Raw genomic sequence first — 21420 nt, 5'->3', positions numbered from 1 at the left:
ATACTCTGGTGCAGGCTCCAAATAAATGCTTTATTCCTCTTTTCTTTCAAGGCAAATTTTCTGTTTACAAGATCCTCCTCATGCAAGTGTGAAAGAGAAAACTAGCACACCTGTCACCTGCTGATGAACAATCATCTCAGCCGGTGTCACCTGCTGCTCTCTGCAGCAGACTGCAGAGAAAAACACATCACAGCACGGGGGTCACAGTTCTCCAGGAAATCCAAAACGAGTTTGTAATGTGTTGCTGTTACACGTGGCTGATGACCCCATTTGCTAATCCTCCAGCCCCTCCAGAAGTGCACTTTAACTACATCTGTGCCCACAAGTGTATCGTAATAGAGCACAGCTTCAGGCTGCTCAGGAGCGGCTGGACGTGTTTGGATGCAGCTGAGGGAATGCTGCTGTCTTTAGCCCTGAGAAGGTGTGCAGGGTCATTCTGGCACGTACAACATTTCTACTCTCACCTGGAACTGAGCCACAACTTTGATTAAGGACATGATGCAGAACCCGATCTTGGACCTCCTGGCTGGACTGAAGTTCAGGCTCTCCATGATTTAATGCAGCGTCGGTAACAATGGTGAGTTAACCCTTTGGGCCCGCTTTGACATTACACACAATCGCATTGCCCTGCACACAAAATGCACTTTTCAAAATCAAGCTTTAAAAAATATTATACACAAATATTTTCTACTTTCATTGAGTTAATATTTTTAACCAGCATCTGTCCTAATCACAAACATCAAATAATCATTGATTTTCAGGACTTTAACCCTTTGAAATGCCAGGTTTTTGTCATGATGCCACTGTGATTTTAGATGGGAAAACAAACACAATTATTTTCAATATGCTGCATTCTGTAAATAGCTTTGGATTTGTCAATGATTTGCTATAACATTTTTTTTTTGTACAGTGTCAAATACTCACACTCGTACTGCTTTGCCCCCAAAATGCCCCCCCCCCGAAAAAAAAAAAACCGTTAATATGATTTTCTACTTTGAGTTTACTTTTTTTAAACCAACATTAGTCCTAATCAATAAATTTTCAGAATTTTTTTTATGAAAGTAATGTAACTTCAGGTTACACTGACAAAATGCAAAGAATGACGATAAAGTGTAGCAGAATGTAATCAGAGTAATAAATAAATAAAAACTATTAAAACATTTCTCACAAAGTAATGCATTTCGACAGTTCTTCTCCTGAAATGTAACGTAAGGACTTCCACTTTTTCAGTAGATTCATCACAGACAACCAGACAATCAAAGCCAGATCTGTGGACAAGACAACAGTTGGCCTGTGTTGCGATGTTGTGTCCGGTTCAGGTGCCAGATCCACAGAGGCTGGCCTATCACTAGCTAAGTCCTGATCGCTCCCAGTGGGCCTTTATTATTGTCTTGTAATGAGCTATGTTTTGATATTTATTGATTAAATAATAATCCACAAGAACAGAAAAAAACAGTTATTAGAAAAAAACCCAAAAATGAAAAAAAAGGGGGAAAAAAATCCCCCAAAATAGTTTTTAAAAAATAGAATGAAAAAACAGTTGCCTATTGATTTTCGGTGAATATTATATTAATTATTATTTTATTATTTTTTTTTTTTAAAAACAAAACATCATTTGTAATAATTTCTATGTTTTGATTAAAAAAAATCTTTATGTGAAGTAAATATAACTGTCAAATAAATGTTCCCTCTAAAATAAAAAAGTGAAACTTACATTGTCAGGAAATTTTTGTACCTCAGGTGTACCTCAAATTCATACTTATTTACAGTAATTGAAGTAACGTACTTAATTATTTCCCACCATGTGCTTTTTAGTCAATATTATGACAATTTATGGAAGAGGCTTGTGAATGTAGCGATTGTTTAGACTATAATGAAGCAGGATCATGTAACACTGACCTGCTTTACTTGACGATTTAACAATCGTCATTACAGGACTGAGCTCTTAGTGAAGTGAGGTGGCTCTTAAAAGAGCCGTTGTGGTTTTTGGAGCAGCAGATAATTTAAGCTCTCTCTCCGCGGATGCGACGGGCCAGCTGGATATCTTTGGGCATGATGGTGACTCTCTTGGCGTGGATGGCGCACAGGTTGGTGTCCTCAAAGAGGCCGACCAGGTAAGCCTCGCTGGCCTCCTGCAGAGCCATGACAGCGGAGCTCTGGAAGCGCAGGTCGGTCTTGAAATCCTGAGCGATTTCACGGACCAGGCGCTGGAAGGGCAGCTTGCGGATCAGCAGCTCGGTGGATTTCTGGTAGCGACGGATCTCACGGAGAGCCACGGTACCGGGCCTGTAACGGTGAGGCTTCTTGACGCCGCCGGTGGCCGGGGCGCTCTTACGAGCAGCCTTGGTGGCCAGCTGCTTCCTGGGAGCTTTACCTCCGGTGGATTTACGAGCGGTCTGCTTGGTTCTTGCCATGACTTGTTATTTCTCTGCTAACAGTAGAAATGTGCAGCTGAAAGAGGAGACACGCTGCTCTTAAACTGTGGGACCGGCTGTCAGACGGTGACGCTGCTTCAGTCCTCCGCCTCCTGATTGGTGAGCGGCCCCTCCTGGAGCTCAGCACCGCCTCGAGGAGCGGCCCACCGCCCCAATCTCCGCTGCTTATTGGCCGAAAAATACTTTCAAAAAGTCCGCCAAAACGCACTGCCCGCTGCGCTTCTTAAGCCTCTTTTCTGGTTGGTCTGACAGGAACCGTCCCGCGCTCTGTGGGTATATAGAGGAGGGTCTCAACCGCTGAACCAAATTTTCTCTGAGTCTCAACTCTAGAAATCATCAGTATGAGTGGTCGCGGAAAAACCGGTGGCAAAGCCAGAGCTAAGGCAAAGACCCGCTCCTCCCGTGCTGGGCTCCAGTTCCCAGTCGGTCGTGTCCACAGACTGCTGCGCAAAGGAAACTATGCGGAGCGCGTCGGTGCCGGCGCCCCCGTCTACCTGGCGGCTGTGCTGGAGTACCTGACCGCTGAGATCCTGGAGTTGGCCGGAAACGCTGCCCGCGACAACAAGAAGACCCGTATCATCCCCCGTCACCTGCAGCTGGCTGTCCGCAACGACGAGGAGCTCAACAAGCTGCTGGGAGGAGTGACCATCGCTCAGGGCGGCGTGCTGCCCAACATCCAGGCTGTTCTGCTGCCCAAGAAGACCGAGAAGGCCCCCAAAAAGTAAACTGACACACTCGATACTGCTGAAAATAACACCCCAATAAAGGCTCTTTTAAGAGCCATCCAATCATCTCATACTAAGCAATTTTCCTTATGTGTCTCATGCAGGGATGGACAAAAAAAGTTGTGTGTTAATAGTCTGAAATTATTACATAACAAGAACAGATCTTGTGTTAACAAGTAATGTGTTCAGCTTAACTGCAGCCTATCCGGGTTTATTCTATCTATCTCTACACACGCAGTTAGTTGATTTTCTTTAATAGCTCATTTTTTGTGCTTGTGCTTTTAAATAATTCCTTGCAAATTTACAAAAAAATACAGAGTATTTTTTCTTTTAAGAAAACAAGTTTGAAAGGGTTAAGATTTATTTTTGAGGTACATCAGATTATAATCCACTAATATGGATACAAGCACCCACTGAAGTTGCTTTACCCCCACCAGTATCACCAACATCAGATATTAACAGTGAGCTATCAATAATAATACTCTTTACATATGCATATAAATATACATATATATGCTGGCATGCATATCCACTAAATTTACAGGCCACTGCAGAGTTGTCCAAACCTTTTTGGATGGGGGCCAGATAAGAAAACGCGAACAAATTTAAGGGCCAGTTTCTTCTTTCATAATATGGGTTACTAAAAAAAAAAAGAAAATCACATACATGCATATTAGAAAAAGTTATTCAGTCAGTTGAAAAAGTTTTCACCTCCTGAAAGTGGTAGCCCTTGTTGCTGCTGCTGTTAGGCTTCTTTTTTTGTTTGTTTGCTTATTTATTGTCTGTTTATGAAAACACATCAGTTCAACCTGTGCTATTCCTATATGATCATCCTACCATGAGTCCAAAAAAAGAAGAAAAATGCTAACTGGTCTTACCTGATTAATCTTTCTTATTTATTTAAAGCTAAAGTTATAAGGCAGTAAACAGTATAGAGAATATACTAATACACTTCAATATACTGATAGTAACAACATGCTAAATACAAAATAAAACAAATTATAACATAAACATAAAACTATATATAGAGAGAGTGAAGTGCAGTTTTAGTTTTGAGTATACAGTGAGGTAGAGTAGGGAGTGATGGAGAGGGCTATGAGGATTGTTCACAATGGATAACTGTTCAGTTTCCTCTACACCACAGTTTTGAAAATGTTCACTTTGCAGCCAATATATAATTTGTAAAGATATGACACTAATAGTGGCCATTTTTGCTGCATAAAAGGTGTTTTTGCATTTGTCTTCGTACATGTTGATGTCAATACTTACTTCCACCACACATAATTGCAATGTGTTTAGAAGCTATTACAAACTTAGATCACAGTACCTAAATTCACCACAAGAGGGCACTAGGGGAACAATAGATTACCTGTATTAGAATTTAGAATACCATATTAATATTAAAGAAACACGTGTCATCCATAACAATACGGTAGAAACATTAGAAACCTCCCTTCCCCCGTTTTTTATTTATTTATCTTTTTAATGTGTTCATATGATTATCTTCTGGACTGATTTTCAGTTAAATCTCCAAAGACATTTTGGCAAGAACATTTCACTCAAATAACCCGCTTTGTTAATAATATTAAAAATCCAAATTTCTCCAAGAATGAACAGTAGGCTATATAATTTTTATTTCATGAATATAACATTTAGCTAAAATAATGAACACATTAAAGAAATAGCCCTCATATACCACTATTTATAAAAATCAGATCTAGATGCATATCTTCAAAACAATATCAAAATTAAAAATACGCAATCACTTTTGTCATTATTTTCATTTGTAAATATTGGTCATTACTTTCCACTTTATAAGCTATCTGTTTCTACTAACCACTGAATGAACTGTTTCCAAACTGTTTTAAAACAGTTAATAAAAAGTAATACATATGTAAAAAAAAACAAAAAAAACAACAACAAACAAACAAAAAAAAACACGTTGTATTACAGAAACTGCTGGTCACTAAGGCATGGGAGTCACAAGTATATATAAAAGTATAAAGTATATATAAGTGTACAAAAACTACATATGTTTGTATTAAGTTCTTTTAAACCTGCAATGACATTGCTTTTCTCATGCTGCATTTTTACAAGTATTCAAACCAGCCATGTCCAAACTCTGGCCTGGGGGCCAGTTGTGGCCTTCGGCTTGACTTTCAAAATATGTTCCTTATAGCCCGCCACACAATATTGGTTTATGAAGCATGATCACTTTGCATTTTCTCCCTTCACCTCAAAATGTCAGGACTTTCATAATAGACATGCATCAGGAACTACGCAGGCAGAATTAATATGTTTTCATAAACTGAAAGTAAACAAGAAAACAGAACGGTTACTGAATAGCAAACATTTTCTGCTAGACATGCCCATGAAAGAGGCGTAAAGTTGACAGTGAGAACCGCTGATTTCAAAAGCAGTGTAAAAATGGATACTTTTTACTAAACAATGAAACAGTTGCATTTGTCTCAGTTGTAAGGGGTTTTAAATTTTATTTTAAATAACCCATTTAATGCAAATAGCATCTCTCAATTTTTCCACATTATTTTTTTCTGGCCCCCCTTTAAAAAAAAGTTTGGACACCCCCTTTTGCCTTTTAGTTTTTACATGAGTGAAAACTGAAAGGCAAAAATGACAGTTATCCCTTATTTAACGCACCAAAGTAGCTTACATCACTTGCATTAAATAAGGGATAACTGGAGCACTAGTGTGTGTTAAATATTTTGCCTTTTTTAAAAAGCTGGTAAAATAATAATAATAACTATAATGTCCATGGCTGTATTTATAAGGATCATGAAAATATCTTTAAGATAAATTTTTTAAATTATTATATTTTTTAAGCAGTTTTTTAAGGTCATTTTGACTTTTCCCATTATTTTATTTCTGGGCAATTTTTTAGGTAAGCTACCATATTTATTGCTGGGAGGGAGGGGAAAATCGCCCTAAATTATTCATTCCCTTAGTTGCCCAGGTTCCAAAGGGTTAAACAACATTAACAACAGGAAAAACAGTTAAGCCGGAAGCGCTTTGCATCTGCTCGACGGCGACGCTTTTATTGTGTAAGGAAAATTCTTGTAACTTCCGGTAATTAGCTTAGCCCCATTAGCTTGACGCAGCTCGGTCCGTCAGCGGCGGAGACAGAAACAGAGTTCAGGTGGATACGAGGATGATTTACACACTGTTGCGCCTTCCAGGATACTCGGGATAAAACAATGTCAACAACAACTTCAGTTTTAGCTTTTTGGTAGAGATAAAAAGCTTCGGAGGGGTTTTATTTCTCCTCACTGAGCGCAGAAGAAATTGTCAACTGAAAAGCGGCGAAGAAGTTGGACGTCATTTATTGTGGTGAGTGTGACACCAGTTTTTTTTTTTTTAATTTCTCCCTTTTTAAAAAAAAAAAAATATTGGAGGTTTAACAGTTATCTGTGGTGTGGTGTTTGCTGTTAGGCGGAAAAATACGTGGTCAGAACGAGTCCACAGTCAAAATTTGGTGGTTACACGCGGAAGGATGTGACATTTTGCTGAACACCTTTGCACGCGGGGGGATATGTAAAGGAAACGTTGTTGTGCACTGTTTTGCTTATCTCGTGCTCAATTTAAACTGACACATTATTGTTGTTTACAGTCATCATTTCTGATGGTCACTTTGGCTCGAATATGGCAGGCGAGACATGTAATTAGACTTAATGACTGAGCCCACTCTGCTATTAACAAGTATGAAGCAGCGTCCATGCTGTTTTGCTCGTGAGTCAGTCTCACGCGTGCTCCTGTGCGGTGTGACTGTGTGTGAACGTCTTCATCAGGGTCAGCCTGACACCTGAGCGAGGCTGCCAGGTGTCTGTCGACCCGCGATTTTAATATCTGTTCACACTTTTATCTTCAGCATCTCAAACATTCAGCTCCAGTCTAGGGCCAGGTGATATGGTTTAAAATTTAATCAAGATAAACATTCAATTTTAGTCGATATCTATGATTATTGTGCTTAAAATTATCATTTAAAAAAAAAAAAAGTTCTTTTTTCAAATTTAATTGCTTTGTTTTGTTGCTAAGTGAAAGTTGAAGAAACTAATTATAGGGCTGAAAATTTTACGGTGATATTTTGAGGCTTTATCTCCATACACAATATATATCTATATCATCATTTTTTAATCAACTCAAAACCACTTTATTATTGCTATATTTGGGAGTTAGAATTAATCATTAAAATGTCTTATTTATTTATTTTTCTTCCAAATTCCCTTGTTGATGTGACAGTTAGGGGTCAACTGATATTGTTTTTTTTCATGGCTTATACCGATTATTAGTACTTAATGAGAACAACAAACAATATTTGAAACTGATATGCATATACAATGAAAATGAAAATTTTCACGAAATTTAGAATTTGGAATATTACAAACTCTAACACAAAACTTTGTTAAATGGCCTTTAGAAAATGTTTAATAAAAACTGAAACTTTCATCATATACAGCAAGTTCCCTGCACCCCCCTTTTTTTTTAATAAAGTAAAGTGAAAATTTAAATAAATAAATGTAATAAAAATAGCTCCCGGAAGTTTTTTATCCGCAGTTATAAAAATAAAATGCCGACACAGATAATTGGCAAAATACCAAATATGGATCCAGATAACTGGCCATACCGATAATCTGTTGAACCCCATTGACAATATTGTAGGAATAGAATAGAAAGCTTTACTGTAATTGTACATGAGATGATATGGTCTTAGCAGCAGGTCTGGGTTGTTTGCACTTTAACACAATGATTCAAGTGGACATGTACGTTATGGCCTCAGCAGCTTTTTTTGTTAAAATTGGAAAACATTAAGATTATGTTTTTCCTGCCTGCAGCCTTGAAAGTTAGGTAAGAGCCTTTGTTTGTATTTCCACCTGATGTAACTAATGTTCTTGCGCTGTGTTGCGATGCCTTTCACAGGCTACTTAATCCTGAAACCTAAGCAAATTGTTTTGATTTCTTTTGAAAACATGAAAAAAACAGCAATGAGCAATTTAACAGGAAGTGTTCCACAGACTGCAAGAAATTCGTAAAAGGTGCCCCACAAATAACCTGAAAATTAATTTGAAAATTTTGAAAAATAAATAAATTTTTTAAAATGAGAAAGTTTAGTTTAAAAATGTCCAGGAAATTATATGTATAACTATTAATACAATTTATTTAAAATTATGTCACAGAAAAAAATAATTCTTCCTGGGTCATTTATTTTATTGTTTTATTTTTATTTTAATTTTTTTTAAAACATATATTCGCTTATTTTCAAGTAATTTTCTTGTTCCTTTTTTTTTTTTTTTTTTTTTTAACTTATTACTACTACTACTACTACTACTACTACTACTACTACTACGATTACTATTACTTTCCTTTTTTTAAAATTTTGGGCCATGTCTTGTTAAGTTGTTCATTGACTTCTCTCCATGTTTTAGAAAGAAGCCAAACTGATTTAAAATATATACAAAAAAAATGACCATTTAAGTTGGTTTCCGCCCCCTTAGTCACAGACAAAAATCACAACTCCCTCCCCAGTACAGTACTAATAAACAAATTATTATAAGTGTGTCACATTGCAGCATTTTGTTTGGATTGAGTTAAGTGTCTGATATTGACATGGGCGGATATAATATTTCATTATGTTTTTCATTTTTACAAGCTCATTTTTGCAGAAAAATGAAGTGTAATATTTCAGTAATTCATCCTTTCATCAACCACGAACATTGAATGAATGAGTAAAAGTATTTTTAGCCGGTCAAAACAAGCTTTTCGCCACCTATGAATGACCGAGTAAATGAATGAAAAAAATCTCACTGGTATTTTCAGTGCATCACCACTACCAGTGTGACATCACAGGAGCAGAGCGGGAGGAGCGCGCTGGTTATGACACATTAGTATCTTAGCAACAGACAGCATCCTTTTAGCTTGCCGCTCCGAGAACAAAACCACCTTTATGGGCACAAGGTGCTGGGTTGTTTATCTGTCCTTTAAGCCTCCGGGAAATCATTTCAAATATGACACATAAGTTATTGTTGAGAACAACACGTTCAGACACATGGTTTTTATTACCCCGGAAAAAATGTTTCAAGATATGTGTTTTCTCTTTATGCCTTTTTCTCATGCCTGAGGCTTCTCCATTTTGGAGGTTCTGTGATGGCTTTGATCCGTGTGTGTGTGTGTGTGTGTGTGTGTGTGTGTGTGTGTGAGAGAGAGTGTGTGGGTGTCTTTTGTAATGTTTAATATTGGATATTGTGCGGTTTCCAGAGGGCATACGTGACCTATACGAGGGTCAACTTTCATGCCCAAGGCCTCACATTCTGCGTGTGTGTTTACGCCTGTGTTTAATTCTTCCTCAGTGTGTATTTCTACCTGTGTATTGTTGGTCTAATTAATATGAAGTCTTTAGGGCTGTAAAACCACAGGAGACATATTGTTTTATTGTATGCAAAGTACTTACTGGTATGCATAGATTATATTTCTGAACGCATTCAAATGTTACCTGAACGTAACAAATTCAGTGTCTTTTGCAGCATTATTTTGTGATCATTTATACCTGTGTGAAACACTGATTTCTGTGTATAAATGCCCTGCATGGCAACAGATATGGACACCCAGGGTGTTGCGAGCATCTTTTTTTTTTCTCTCTGCAGCGTTGTTATGATTTTGTTGGCTTTTGGTGAAAGACACACATAACACACACTTGCTCCTGTCAAGTGTTACATAAGACCCCTAATGAGTAACTGCATGTTATCCTAAACACCAGCCAGCAACGTGTGTGTATGTAACAACTTGTAGTACAGTGCAGTTTATTTCACAGGGATCGTGTTAGTTAAACCTTTCATCTTTAAATTGTGTGATAGAAATGTCTTTGTTCATTTATTTTGTTAAGGAAAGATCCCTCCTTGACCAACAGTTATCAGTTTTTGTGATATTTTTTGTGCAGTTTAGTTTTGCAAGTTTGTTTTAATGACAGTTTATTATTTGTTTGTTTGTTTGTTTACTTATAAATTGAGAACAATATAAAGTAATATAGCAATAAATGTGCAGGTGTACATTTTAAGTTTTTTATACAAAGAAAAGAGGAGGATTAATGAGAAACATTTAAGTTGCTCACATGAAAGAAATTAGAAAAAGTGAGAAAAAAGGGAAACAAAATAAAACAAAGAGAGCAAAAAGAAAACAAAAAACAATAATTCAAGCAAACCAACATCTACACACCCCACTCTGGCCCGTTTAGAGTGAAAAATACACATATACATAATAAAATTTAACAACACCAGCCCTTAATCCAGCAGGACCCGTAAATCTGTGAAATATGACAGAAAAGGCTGCCATTTGTGGAAGAACTTGTCTGTGTGTCCTCATATTGTGTTCTTCATTTTCTCAAGTTTCAGAAAAAAACATTGTCTTTAAGCCATTGTGAAACAGAAGGAGCGTTGGGGGATTTCCACTGTAGGAGCGGGCAACATTTGGCTATTAAAGATTGCAATTAATAATTTCTCTTTGCACAGAAACAAGTCATTGGCATGACTCATCTGGGGTCCCAAAGATGGCAATCTATGGACAGGGTTGTAAATGTATTCTGATAACAGCAGACATTACATTACATTACATTACATTACATTACACTACATTACATTACATTACATTACATTACATTACATTACATTACATTACATTACAATCACCAGACCAAAAGTTATTTAAGCACTGGCAAAAGAAAAACATATGGCTCAAATGCCAATGTGAGAGTTAAATATCTGTTGATGTTGATAACTTTTATAAAAAAAAAAAAAAAATAACCTTTTATCCTGTTTGCTGAAACTCATCATATCCACACAGTAGTACATTATGGAGGATATTTTTGGTCATAATTAAAATGAAAAAGCCAAATAGATCATTAAAGGAGATAAACATTTGGAAGATTGGGCCATAATTAATCTTAAAAAAGAAAAAGGAAAATGAAAAAGCAAATTTAAAATGCAAAATGATCATTTGAAAATGTAAAGTGGCAATAAAAAAAGTGACATTTTAAAATGCCAAAGCTTAGAACGAAATGCTCAACCTGAAATCTTAAATTGTAAAGATGAATACAATAAATTAATACTTTTTTAATAAATAAATGATCTATTTAGCTTTTAATATAACAAACGTTCTCATTTTGCAGCTAAACAGTACACTAAAATATGTTTCTGAAAACATTAAATAGGTAATGCACAAACAGAATTTTGAGTCACGAGCAGTGATTAGCATTATTGACTCCTCGGCTCTGATTGGTTATATTTGTTGATGTGAGGTCGATTCTCGCAAATGCCATTAGGATGTTTCTAGGATTTTGGAACAGTTCTAGAATTCTACAAAGTTTCTAGGATTGTAGGATGTTTTTAGGATTTTAGGACATTTCTAAGTATTTACAACATTTCTAAGATTTTAGGATGTTTCTAGGGTTTCAAGACATTAGGGGCATAGCTAGGACCTCTGCTGGGGTGTGCAGAGGATCCTCCACTGGCTCTATTTTAATGCTGAATTGTTATGAACTCTGGCACCTCATATATACTAAAAGCACAAAACAATTCCCAGTGTGGATCACTTTATTTTTATTGTGAATTAGAAGATGGTTGGGCAGCCACCTGGCACCCTGTGGCCTATAAGTTGAGTATGACTTCATCATCTAATACTATGGTTTATGACTGAATACTACTAAAAATATTAACATGCCAGCACATCTAACTAATATGGTCAACATAATGAAAATTGTACCTGTGTGTGCTTGTGCTCACAGCAGCACTGTTCCAAAAACAGCCAGTGTGGGATGGTGTGTGGGCATGTATGAAACTAAAGTTTATTCTGCTTGTTTCTCTGTTTTCTTCTCTCCAGGGTGATTAATTGACCTCGGATCATGGCCTACACTTTAGGCTCAACCACTGAGGGCCAGACGCGCAGTGTCGGACCTCAGCACTGCATCACTCGGGTGGAGCTGTCCGTCACCGCAACCAGCCTGCTGGACCGAGATGTAGCCTCAAAGTCGGACCCCTTCTGTGTTCTCTTTCATGAAGTAGACGGAAACTGGGTGGAGGTAAGAACGGAGGGATGGTGGGGATAAGAGAAAAACTGACAGATGGAGAGAGAAGTGGAGGAGGAGATACTAGAGCGAGGGACAGGAGTCAAAAAGAAGCATGTTTTGTGTTCACAAAACAGGTGGAAAGATGGAGAGAAATCAGCAGAGGATGAAAATGGCAGATTGAGGAGAAATGGTTGAACAGAGAGAAAATATATTAGTGTTCAGATCATGAGGAGTCAAACCCATTTCTGGTGCTTCTTCATGCTGTTTATTTCAACTCTGGGGAGGTGGAGAGAAGAGGATAAAAGGGAGGCAGGAATAAAAAGAAGACTGAAGGGAGGATGGAAAATTTGAGAAGTGTTAGAAGTGCTTTCAAGGTCACGTCCACCATGCTGGCTGTTCCAGCAAAGAAACACCAGAGGATTTTCTTTGTTGTCTCTGTTGCTTTGCTCAGTAAATGTTGTGAGCCAGATCCAAACTCATGATGCCTTGACCATCTGGCATGAGCCCCGGCGTGCTGAGCCCAGTAGGATGTGATGCAACATTTGTGTTGTTCAGCGTTGTATTGGCACTGTAGTCTTGGTTAAAGGCGCTGTTTGGGCTGCCAAGTTAATGATATAAGGCTCTACAAGTAGGCTCCCTAATGGACGGATATTACCCCATTATATATATAGTATATATCTGTTTTAACCCTTTGAAACTTGATTTCTTACAAAAACATAGGGAGAAGCCAAAAAGCAACTTAATAAGAAATTACTCAAAATAGCAAGACATTTTGAGTGAAAGAAAGTCTCACAAAAATTAGAAGAAATAAATAAAGATGAAAGAAAGAAAAGAACATTTTTATGTAAACAGCTAAACACCACTCATTATGCTTGAATGGGCTTCTTCCAAGTGTTTGCTGTCTCGGTCCAAAGACATGCAGGTTAAAGACTTGGTCACATCAGGAGTTATTTCAAAGAAATATCAATTAATGCCACTGGAATCATCAAAATTGGTAGATCTGTTAGCCTAGCCTCTAGCCTCCTGTCATTTTGCAAAAGTGGCCCCTGGGCTGTTTAACAGCATGTTTAAACGACACTTTACTATGGATTTGATGCGTGGAGCCTCTGGACGGTGCTGCGTCAGTCAGCGGATAAGTCGAGGCCAGGCTTTTTGTGTTCTGTTCCTTGTTAGCGGCGGCTTCTCGCCTCTTTTAATTCTGTGAACAATATGCAATGTGAATGTATAATAAAGCTACAGTTTTTTTCATGGTGTAGAGAAATAAAAACATGAGTGCTAAGTTGAATCTGCTGAAGAGGAACATGTTGATGAAGTTTTGGTTTGTGTAGGCTGCTGCTTCAAGGCTTTTCTGGAGCGAACAGCTGGTCAACGGGGCAATGTGGCTCTTTTTCTCTGTGTGTGTGTGTGTGTGTGTGTGTGTGTGTGTGTGTGTGTGTGTGTGTGTGTAGGCGAGTGCCTCGGGTTGTAGCTAGCTGTCGGTCAGCAGGGCATGTGGCTCCGATGTGGAATTGCCAATGGTTACTATGGTAACGGGATGAGAAACAAAAGCTTAGCGCTCCTGGAGTGAGTGAACGATGGAGGAGGCGAAATGAGGCCCGAACCTTTTTCTCGGATATTATCCACAGCTCGCTCTTTCACTCACACTCCGGCTTTCTCACTTTCTCTGATCCCCCTCCTTTTAGCTTTGTTTGCTCTCTCCTCCTTTCTCCGACTGTCTTTGTCATTTCTGTCACTAGTCTTCCCCTCTCTGTCTCACTTTCTGTCTATCTTTGTTTGTCTTGTGAGATAGATGTGTGAGAAGCAGCTGGGTCCATGGGGGGTGGTGGTGGGGGGGTAAGGGTAAGAGAGTGTAAAAGTGTGAGAGTGAGGAGGTGTGAGAGAGGGAGATGAGGAAGAGTGTGAGGGGAAAACGAGCGAGAGAAGGAGAGGAGATAGAGAAATAGAGGAAAATGTGAATGAGCGACAGATAGAAACAGAGTGACTGAACATGAGGAGGATGAAGGAAACCATGATGGAAGATTATTATAGCAGCTAAAACTGGTGTTAGAGAGAAAGAAAAATGGATCTCAGCTATGTAAATGACGTGGCACCCAGTTTGCAGACCGTTTTGGCTATTTCATTAATTCCTTTGATTTTTTTTCCCCTCTCCACACTGTAAATCCTCATACTAATCTCCACACGTGTTATGGACACAGCTATACGCCTTTAACACTGCAAGTGAGAACTCACATTCAACGTGATGTTTTGACACGTACAGTAGAACTAAAATCAGTGGGGTTTAAAATCACATTTTTAGTGCAGCCTTATGTAGCCTTGAAATGTCATTTGCTGGATCATTTTTATGATACTGAACCAGGTCTGGGCAATATAAAATGATATTGCAACATTTTAAGGCTATATCACGATACACAATATATATCTCAATATTTTTGAAATGTACTTTAAACTAATATTAATTACTAAAATACAGAATTATTCAATAAAGTGCAGTTACAATAAAGTTAAATTAACTAGCTACTGCCATATAATTAAGTTGACTACACTACTGTTATAATAACATCTAATAAAATACATCTATGAGGAAGTTAAATAAAGTGCAGTTATAATTAAAGTTTAAAAAGCATTATAATTATTAATTAAATAATTCAGAGTGGGACCCATGGTGCTTTTATTTTGAAGCAACTGGCTCGTTTAATTTTGTTTTGTATCTGCTTGATGATTAAATGACCAACTGTTTAGTGTTTAGAGAAATACAGTAACTGACTTTGTTTTTTAATGCAAGTATGTGTTTGCAAGTTTTCCCAGGTGATAAAGGTGATTCTTTTTTATAAGCAACTTCTCTGATATCAGACATTTTAAAACCATTTGGGCTTGTCTCATTGATCCAACCTCCTGAGCACTGAGCTGTGGTGTCTCTTCTCTGACTATTGAACACCAGAAAGAACTCAGAAACTTTACCCAACCTCGTTATGGTCATACTGGTCATTAACAACTTTGAAATCCCACGGGGACATGCACACTCAGTGCTAAGCCACACACACACACACACACACACACACACACACACACACACACACACACACACACACACACACACACACACACACACACACACACACACTCAGAGTCCTATAGTCACCACTATAGTCACAAAAGTCCTTTCAAATTAGGCTGTAAAAATCTCATCCATGCACGACCTTAAAAAGTTTCAAAAAGTTCCAAGCAGTTGTGTTCCAAACTCCCAGTCAAACCAGCAAACCCTAACGAATTGCCAAACATTAAACAGTGTTCTGATATAGCAGAGCATCAGCCAGCAGGCAAAGCAGCAAACTGGTCAAATTGTGGGACATTGTGAAAGCTTTTTTGATATTTATTCTGAAAATGAAGGGAGATTTGATGGCATCTAGAGGTGAATTGCACATTACAACCATGTAAATCTTCTTCCGGCTATAAGTCCTTCAGTTTTGATTATTTGGGAGGTTTTTATCAGGAGCCAAATTATCCACAGAGGTCTTTTCCTCTCCTGAACAAACAAACCAGGTGATTAAAACAGCTGTACACCAACTAAAGCAGTTTTGCGTAACAAATCAGTGAGTCTCTGACACAGTTTGGCATCTCAGGGATGGGCTGCTCGTGCACAACCTTTTTTTCTCTCATAAGTTAATGTGTGCTCACCTTTTTCTGATCCAGATGGTCAGGTTTTTACCTTGAGCTAAATTATTTGTAGAGATCTCTTCCTTCCAAAAAAGACGAACCTGGTGATCTAAACTGATCAAAATACAGAAAAAAGCTGTTTCAATTTAAAAATCCATGTATTTTAGACACAATTTGGCATGTTGCTGCAGGCAGCCAGTCCAAGACATGCAAATGTGAAAACAACTTTTCTTCTCTGTTAACTTAAGATCCAGACATTCAGGAGGTTTTCCCCAGAAGTTGAATTATCTGCAAAGGTTGCTTCCTCTCCAAAACAAATGGATGTGGTTATGTAAACTGCTAGGAACACTGAATAAAGCACTTTCCCATTACAAACTGTGTACCTCCTTGTGTACCTGATTATGCAGCTAAAGTTAAAACAACAACAACAACAACATCATATTCCATTTCTGTCAATAAAGCCCCCAAAATCTACACACTGGCCCTTTAAATCTGACTACAATCTAAAGACATTCTTGTTATCATAACCTTGTCGTAAACTATTGTTGCCTCCAGCTGTTCACATTGTTATTATTGCACTATTTGTATCTCTGGGGAAAAGCTCTGTTGCAGATGCCTGTTTTGCTAGCTTCTTTTAGTCTCATTATCTGATAATAAACATGAACTGATAAAAAAAAAAAAAAACAGGGTAGAAAATGGATGAAGTGCCACAAGGGTCTGACTCATTTCCAAAGCCCGGTGAGCCAGGTTTAAATCCACAGCGGCACAAATATGAGACATGCACTTGAGCCTGCCGGGCTGCCATGATGCCCCAGCAATATCAGTTTTTAAGCCACAAAGTGCAGCCGTACTCCTCTGCTCTCTTCCCATGCGTCAGACAGATGGATAAGTGCTGTAAGCACTGTTAGCAGGCTGAAGTTAAAACCCTCTTCCCTCTAAAGTAGGTCTGCAGCCTGTCTCCTCTCAGTTCTTTAGGAATAACAATTTCTACAGTCGCAGAAATGTAGATTGTTTGGATAAAGCATTCATAATGACATGTAAATGGTACATTTTATAGATGTACCTTATGTCTGTACAGTTATTTGATAATACTGTGTTGTCAAAGTGAAAACACTGACAAAACTGATCAGTTCAAACACTAGTGGAGGTTTTTCATCTGCCCTTGGACAGATCAATTAGGACGCATTGTTACATATACTGTATATATTTTCCACTGTGAGCCAGTGCAAGGCATAGATATGCCAATGCTTTGAGCTATGTTGTTATGTTGAGCTAATGTTCACCATCTTTAGTGCGTTAGCATCTTAACATTTGATAACCAGCACAAAACATTAAGTACACTGAATGTGAATTGGAATGTCATCAGTTTTGTGGGTATTTAGAAATAAATTAAAGTACTGGATAAATTGAAAAGCCAAACAGGTGTATAATGACCAGTACATGAATGTACATGTAAATTCTGAAAATCCAAATTTCCTCTCCCAAAATAAATAATAAAAAAACAATAATAATGTTTTTTATTATAGGATATTTTATTCCCAAAGAACTTATTCAGATACTCAGACACTTTACATAACACACTGAAGCCTCATCCCAACTGCACAAAAAACCTGTTAACACCCGCTAATGTCTGGCTTTTTATTGCAATGGGAAAGTGTTCAATCGGCATTTGCACCTGGGTCAAATGACTGCAGGAGTCATGGGTGTTTAACGCTCCTGGCTCTGATTGGCATTGATGGGAAAACACTGAGGTGAACACGATAATTTTAGCTCCTCAATCGACGAAATGCAATGACAAGCCACCATTAATTATAGTCTGTCTCAACCTACGCAGCGCTCAAACATTGATCCAAATTAGTGTGCCCTGAGTTTGAAAAAAAGATTTTAAAAAAGTAAGAAATAAATTAAGAGGCGCGACCACCACTTTCTATGCTGCTGTCTGCTATTTACTGTATCTGTTCTCAGGTCTGTCCATGACATTGAATGGACACACCAAAACTACCCCCCCACACACAGAAAGGCATACTCCTCTGCTGCTGAGCCGTGCACACAGCTCTGATCTGCTGGCATTGGGAAAGCAGTCTATAGCCTATTTTTAGTGGATTTACCTGTGTTTTAAAAACATGCATGCACAAGCTGGCTTTGCTGGGAAAGGGGTATTAGATTCTAATCCTGCTTCATGGTGCAGCCCTCTGACCAACCAGTCTTACCACCACACTTCTAAAAAGGACCAATAGGTATTGTGGTCATTACCAACCTAAGTACTCGCTCTTTATTTGGTGTGTGAACTAGATCAAATCAGCTCACTTGAATTTACCAACACTTCTCTCCAAACACTTAAACACCATGTCACCAAAACACTGTAATAGAATATGACAACAAACAAAGTAAAGAGCTGTATTTAGTGCCTGTTAGTAAGCAGAAGGACAGGTGTAATTGAGTCCCAGAGTGGTGACATGTCATGGCAGTCATCTCTGGTTTATCAGTCCAGTGACCATTCAAAAAATGCCTTTTACATTCACCTAAATTCAGAAGTGGTGACAGGCTAGACGTATTCTGACCTCATCTAATGGTGGATAAACACACAGTGCAGTGTGTTCAGGGTGAGCCAGACTGGAAAGTAGCACGGCCTGTGAGTGTTAGTCATCCAGCCACCTGGTTTAGAGGACCCAGAGCAAATAACATGACTCTCACAATGCTCTTACAGACGCCCACACACTCTGATCTGTCTGTGTGCTGTTGAGCTACTTTTTGGGGACCATCAGAAGTTATCACTTGAAATACCTCAAAGTTGGATCCACCCGGGAATTGTAATTTTGCACGAGGAAATTTAAATTTAGGGTTAAGACATTAATAATATAAAAGAATCTTATCTTTTTAAACTCAACGTTCAATCAAATGACTCTGTAACTTGAAGGGATCACTCAGAGTCTCATGGCCTTTTTAGCTTCTTCTTTGGGTTTTCGGTACCTTTAGCATGTGGGTCAGTGTCACTATATTGTACTTGTGGTTTGAATTGCATACTAATTCTTTTTACTTGGGATGTCCTGATCAAGTTTTTTTTGCCCCAGATACCAGTGTGAGTCATTTGATATTGAGTATTTGCCGATACCAAGTCCTGATCCAATACTTCTATTTACCTGGATAATACAGCTGCACAATGTATACTTCAAGTACTTTATAGTTATTAAAATCAAACTAATGTATATGCTTGACGGTTTGATAGTTCTGCAATGCAATACAAGAAAAAAATGTCTGTATCCAAACAGTCCCTAAGGATTTTTTCTTATTTTTTTATAAAATAAGAAAGTAAACAAGGTAATTATTGTTTTTTCAACAACATTATAAAGTAAACAAACTAAAAAGTGTCTTCAGGAATTGCTCTCAAATCACTTAGTGCAGCATTGTAATAAAAGGTTAGAACAGTATAAATAAGTAATATAATCACAATTTGAATTCAAAGTATAGCTGACCTCAAACGTTCCCAGTCACTACAAATAAAAATTGGTCACAGTTCTGTTACAGCATTATTGTAAAACTAGTTTACTAAAAATGAAAAAAAAAAAAAATAATAATAATTTCCACTTAAAGTGGAATGTAGCAGCTTAAGTTAAGTTGAACATGGAAAACACTTATTGGTGTAGCAGCATCACAATAAAACCTGAATATCTGCTGCAAATGTGCTGTCCATTTACATCACCTGTGTGACGGCAGACTTAAACAAAGGATCAGGTGGCACACGTTGTCAAAATAATCATTCAACTGATTAAAAAATCAATTCATAGACACAGATGCTAAAGGGTGCCACACGCTGAGGGGTGTATGAAAACATGTTTTTAAATCATTTTTTGTTTTAAAAGTCTTCCTCTCTCCTTTTGTCTTGTCTTTTAGCTCGGACGCACCGAAACAGCTGTGAACAACTTGAACCCGGTGTTTGGAGTGAAGTTTCAAGTGGACTACCACTTTGAGGAGATCCAGAAGCTTCGCTTCGCCATGTTCGATGAAGACAAGTGCGCCACACAGCTCTACGAACATGATTTCCTGGGAGAATTCATTTGCACTCTTGGAGTGGTATGGAATGATTTCTGCTTTTCAGTTCAGAGGTGGTTGTTAAAAAGTATAAGATGATTCGTGTAAGTTGTCCGAGGCCGGAGGCATTATGCTTTCGGGTTGACCATCTGTCTGTCCCATTCTCGTGAACATGATATCTCAGCAACAGCTTGAGGGTATTTCTTCAAATCTGGCACAAACATCCACTTGGATTTAACAATTAACTGATAAGTTTTGTGGTCAAAGGTCATGGTCACTGTGACCTTGCATCTCTCTCATTCTTGTGAACGTGATATCTCAAGAAAACCTTCAGGAAATATCTTTAAATTTGACACAAACGTCCATTTAATCTTAACATTGACCTGTTGAAGATTTTGTGTTCAAAGGTCAAGGTCACTGTGACCTTGCGTACGTCTCATTTTCGTGAACAAAATATCTAAAGAAGGCCTTAAGCAAAGTTCCTCAAATTTGGCACAAATGTCCGCTTGGACTCAAGAATTAACTGACGAGAATTTGGTGGTCACTGTCTGTCTATCTCACAAAATGTTTATTTGGCCATTACTCAAGAATTCAAATGCTAGTTATTACAAAATGTGACACATATGTCTAATCGCAAAAAATGATGATGTGATGACATTTCATATCCAAAACGTCAAAGATCAACTTCACTGCGACATGATAATATTCAACAAAAAACACTTTTCTGGCTATTACTCAACATCATGTCTCAGGAACAGAAAGGGAGAAAAACTGTGCTGATTGTATAGATCTTTGTTGGTGGTGTAAGATGTAAACTGTAAGTGCAACTTAAGTGTTTCGCTGAGCCACACAACTGTGATTCTAGGTTTTCTTAGTTTACAGTAAATTTTGTTATGTACAAAAGACAAAACTCATTCCACATTAATGAAAGACTATACTTTTATTTTGAAAAGAAAAATTAAGGCAAAAAGGAATTAGTGGGCCATTTTTAGGACAGTATCAGTGTGTTGGGTTTGTTCCATTTCTGGTTTTGTCTTTAAACTTGTGGTCGCCCTTCCCGGCTATATTACACTCAAACCAAAAGATTTCTTTAAGTTGAGAAAACACATCTACATTGAGAAGAATAGAAAAGGCTAGAAAAATGATGTTCACTGGTTCAATCTCATATTTCTTTAGTTTTTTCTTTTTCCCTAAGTGATCCTGTCTTGTTTGTTTCACTTTAATTGTCCACTAGATTGTGTCCAATAAGAAACTTCACAGACCGTTGATCTTAGCCAATGGGAAGCCAGCTGGCAAAGGATCCATTACGGTAACAATCAGAACTGGCTCTCTCTCTGCATCTTAAACTTTCTTTCTGTCTGTCCTATTGACAAAGATGCACACACACACACACACACACACACACACACACACACACACACTACACCATGTTATCAAAAGTAGTCTGTCATGTGCATGCAGTTGCTGTTGTTTACTATAATGGCACGTCTGCTATTGTGAACGACAATGA

At 37.9% G+C, this 21420-nt stretch overlaps 3 protein-coding genes across 3 annotated transcripts in view; 2 read left to right on the top strand and 1 right to left on the bottom strand.

Annotated features, from left to right (window-relative positions):
• Positions 1-2003: 2003 nt before the first annotated feature.
• LOC121949929 (histone H3) lies at positions 2004-2414 on the bottom strand. The gene has a single exon (XM_042495794.1). The coding sequence runs from the start codon at positions 2412-2414 to the stop codon at positions 2004-2006; it is 411 nt and encodes a 136-aa protein (XP_042351728.1).
• Positions 2415-2772: 358 nt separating this feature from the next.
• Positions 2773-3190, top strand: LOC121950404 (histone H2A). The gene has a single exon (XM_042496392.1). It carries the CDS (start codon positions 2777-2779, stop codon positions 3158-3160), a length of 384 nt encoding a protein of 127 aa, XP_042352326.1. The 5' UTR covers positions 2773-2776; the 3' UTR covers positions 3161-3190.
• A 3106-nt stretch (positions 3191-6296) lies between these two features.
• The window catches only part of cpne2 (copine II), a 53409-nt gene continuing 38285 nt past the window's right edge, over positions 6297-21420 (top strand). The window contains exons 1-4 of the mRNA XM_042496366.1: positions 6297-6505; positions 12041-12239; positions 19773-19952; positions 21145-21219. Coding sequence (XP_042352300.1) covers positions 12063-12239; positions 19773-19952; positions 21145-21219 — 432 coding nt within the window. The 5' untranslated portion in view covers positions 6297-6505; positions 12041-12062. The remainder of the gene's footprint in view (positions 6506-12040; positions 12240-19772; positions 19953-21144; positions 21220-21420) is intronic.

Source organism: Plectropomus leopardus, chromosome 11 (genome assembly GCF_008729295.1).
Source record: "Plectropomus leopardus isolate mb chromosome 11, YSFRI_Pleo_2.0, whole genome shotgun sequence".
Classification (NCBI taxonomy): Eukaryota; Metazoa; Chordata; class Actinopteri; order Perciformes; family Serranidae; genus Plectropomus; species Plectropomus leopardus.
The sequence above is the reverse complement of the archived record's forward strand: the minus strand, read 5'-3'. Positions and strand labels throughout refer to the sequence as shown.